The sequence below is a fragment of the Plasmodium falciparum genome (genome assembly GCF_000002765.6).
Source record: "Plasmodium falciparum 3D7 genome assembly, chromosome: 9".
In the NCBI taxonomy this organism is placed as follows: domain Eukaryota; phylum Apicomplexa; class Aconoidasida; order Haemosporida; family Plasmodiidae; genus Plasmodium; species Plasmodium falciparum.
In genome coordinates, this window is record NC_004330.2 from 995001 (window position 1) to 997500 (window position 2500).

A 2500-nucleotide genomic window follows, 5' to 3' on the forward strand; every position below is an offset into this window, starting at 1 on the left:
AAAAAATTCCTTCTTTTTCTTCTCATACGAAATCTATCCTTCCACGAAGGTTTTAATTTGCCTTTTGTCGTTACTAATGATTTTGATGTTATTTTATTTTCAATTTTTTTAATATTTCTATATTTACAACAATTTTTTTCACTTTTCTTATTTCGAGTGCTCTCATTATAATGATTCCTATGTATAATATGTCTATCAATTTTATTATCCATAGAATATATATTTTCATTTACATTTTCGATTTCCTTATTTTCTTCATTTATATTATCATTAATATGTCTTTCTACAAGTTGGTTATTATTATTATTATTATTATTATCATAACTTGTAGTACTTTTATTATTTTTCATTTCCTTTGTTAGCTTATCATAAAATTCCTTTTGCGAATTTTTTTTGAATTCTTCCTTGAAAATTTCAAGTACTTGATTTTTCTTTTTCTTTTTCATTTTTTTTTTTTTTAAAATGTTTTTATTTCTTTGTTTACTTTTTTTTAATTTAAATTCTAAACTATTCCTACTTTTTGCATATCCATTAAAAAATTTTTTGTTTAATCTTGCAATAGATGTTTCATTAAATAATATATTTCTTCTTCTTCTTCTTCTTCTTCTTCTTCTTCTTCTTCTTCTTCTGTTTTTTTTTTTTTTTTTCTCATATGAGCTATTACGTTCCAATAAATTATTATTATTATGATCAACCCTGGGTAGAATATTTGATGATGCTTCTTTATCGTTTTCTAAATTTCCATCATTTCCATTAGCATTCGTTTCACTGTCATATTTAAATATATTGTAAAAATGAAAATCGAATTTACTCTTTTTCTTTTTATGCTTTTCCTTTTCTATAAGTCTGTATTCGTTTAGCTTGTATGATCGAAAAAGCAGAAACAAAATATTTTTTACGATAAGCGTAAGCATCACTTTGTATCTAATACAAAAAAGGAGTCTGAACAAAAAAGAAAATGGAAATGGAAATGAGATTGTAACGGGATGGGCATACATATGATTAAATAGGTATATGTAAAAATGGGTACATGACACTTCACACAAGTATGCATATATATATATATATATATTTTTTTTTTTTTTTTTTTTTTTTTTTTTTTTTTTTTTTTACCTGTATATTAGAAATGGAGTATCTATTAAAAGAAACCCAACGATAAAGTGAAATTTTGCCGTTATGTACACATCCGTATATACATCCTTATATCTACTTTGATATAATTTATTCGATTTATTTTTTTTGGTTCTTGAATTTATTGAAGAGAGAGATGGTAAATATACTGAAGAAGATGCATCATTTGATGATGTAGAATGGTGGGAATGAAATGATGACGATATAGATGATGAATAGTTTTTTTTTATTAATTGTTTGGATTTATAAGAAGAAACATATGTAGATTCTTTCGAATTTAAAGATGTAATAGATGATACATTACTTTCTCTTATACTATGTATGGTACTATCCATATTATCATGATCGTAATTATTATATTGCTTTTTATTATTCTCAAATATATTATTATTTGATAATAACAAATGTTTTCCATTCTTCTTATTTTTTCTTTTTAATTGTATAGACATTTTATTTTTAGGAACAACCATATTTTCTTTCTCATACTCATTAACTCCATCTTTTAATTGGTTATAATAATGATCACTATGATTATCGTCATCATTATGATCATCATCATCATTATAGGCATTATCATCATCACCATCACCATCATCACCATCACCATCATCACCATCACCATCATCACCATCACCATCATCACCATCACCATCATCACCATCACCATCATCACCATCACCATCATCACCATCACCATCATCACCATCACCATCATCACCATCACCATCATCACCATCACCATCACCATCATCACCATCACCATCATCACCATCATCACCATCATCATCATCATTATTATCTTCACTACTAACAACATTACCGTGCTTATTATTCCTATAACCCTTATCTACTTTATCATCTTGCATAATACTTAAATTTTCTCCCTGATTATATGAATAAGACTTTTCAATATTAGTATATATAGGAAAATAAAAACCAAACAATATTAATGATACTAACACAATTATTAACATAATAAATGTTTTTTGTAATTTATATATATCATTATCTGTTAATATTTTATATATACTAGTTAGATGTGAATACATAAATATGATGTCTATCAAATCAAATAAATTAATTATATTTACATCAATACTTAAAATATTTTCAATAATTATTTTATTATTTAATATGTTTTCTAAAATATTTCTACTTCTTAAAGAAAATAATAAATATATAAAAGGTGTTATATATATTAAGTTATATGCTAATATATCATTACTAAAATATATTAAAAATATACTGTCTTTATTATTTGTCTCTATATTATCTTTTATAAAAAAACAAAAACTTGTCATCTTCATACTTAACGTTATCATATATATCATCCATTGATTAGATATCTTCACACCTGCATTTTTATTAT

General features: G+C 24.1%; 1 protein-coding gene across 1 annotated transcript in view; it reads right to left on the reverse strand.

Moving 5' to 3' along the window:
- The window catches only part of PF3D7_0924500 (conserved Plasmodium membrane protein, unknown function), a gene marked incomplete at both ends in the record, with an annotated part of 4431 nt that overhangs the window by 1756 nt on the left and 175 nt on the right, over positions 1-2500 (reverse strand). The window contains 2 exons of the mRNA XM_002808907.1: positions 1-942; positions 1114-2500. The exon at positions 1-942 is cut by the window's left edge and continues 914 nt beyond it; the exon at positions 1114-2500 is cut by the window's right edge and continues 175 nt beyond it. Of these exons, the coding sequence (XP_002808953.1) occupies positions 1-942; positions 1114-2500 (2329 nt within the window). The remainder of the gene's footprint in view (positions 943-1113) is intronic.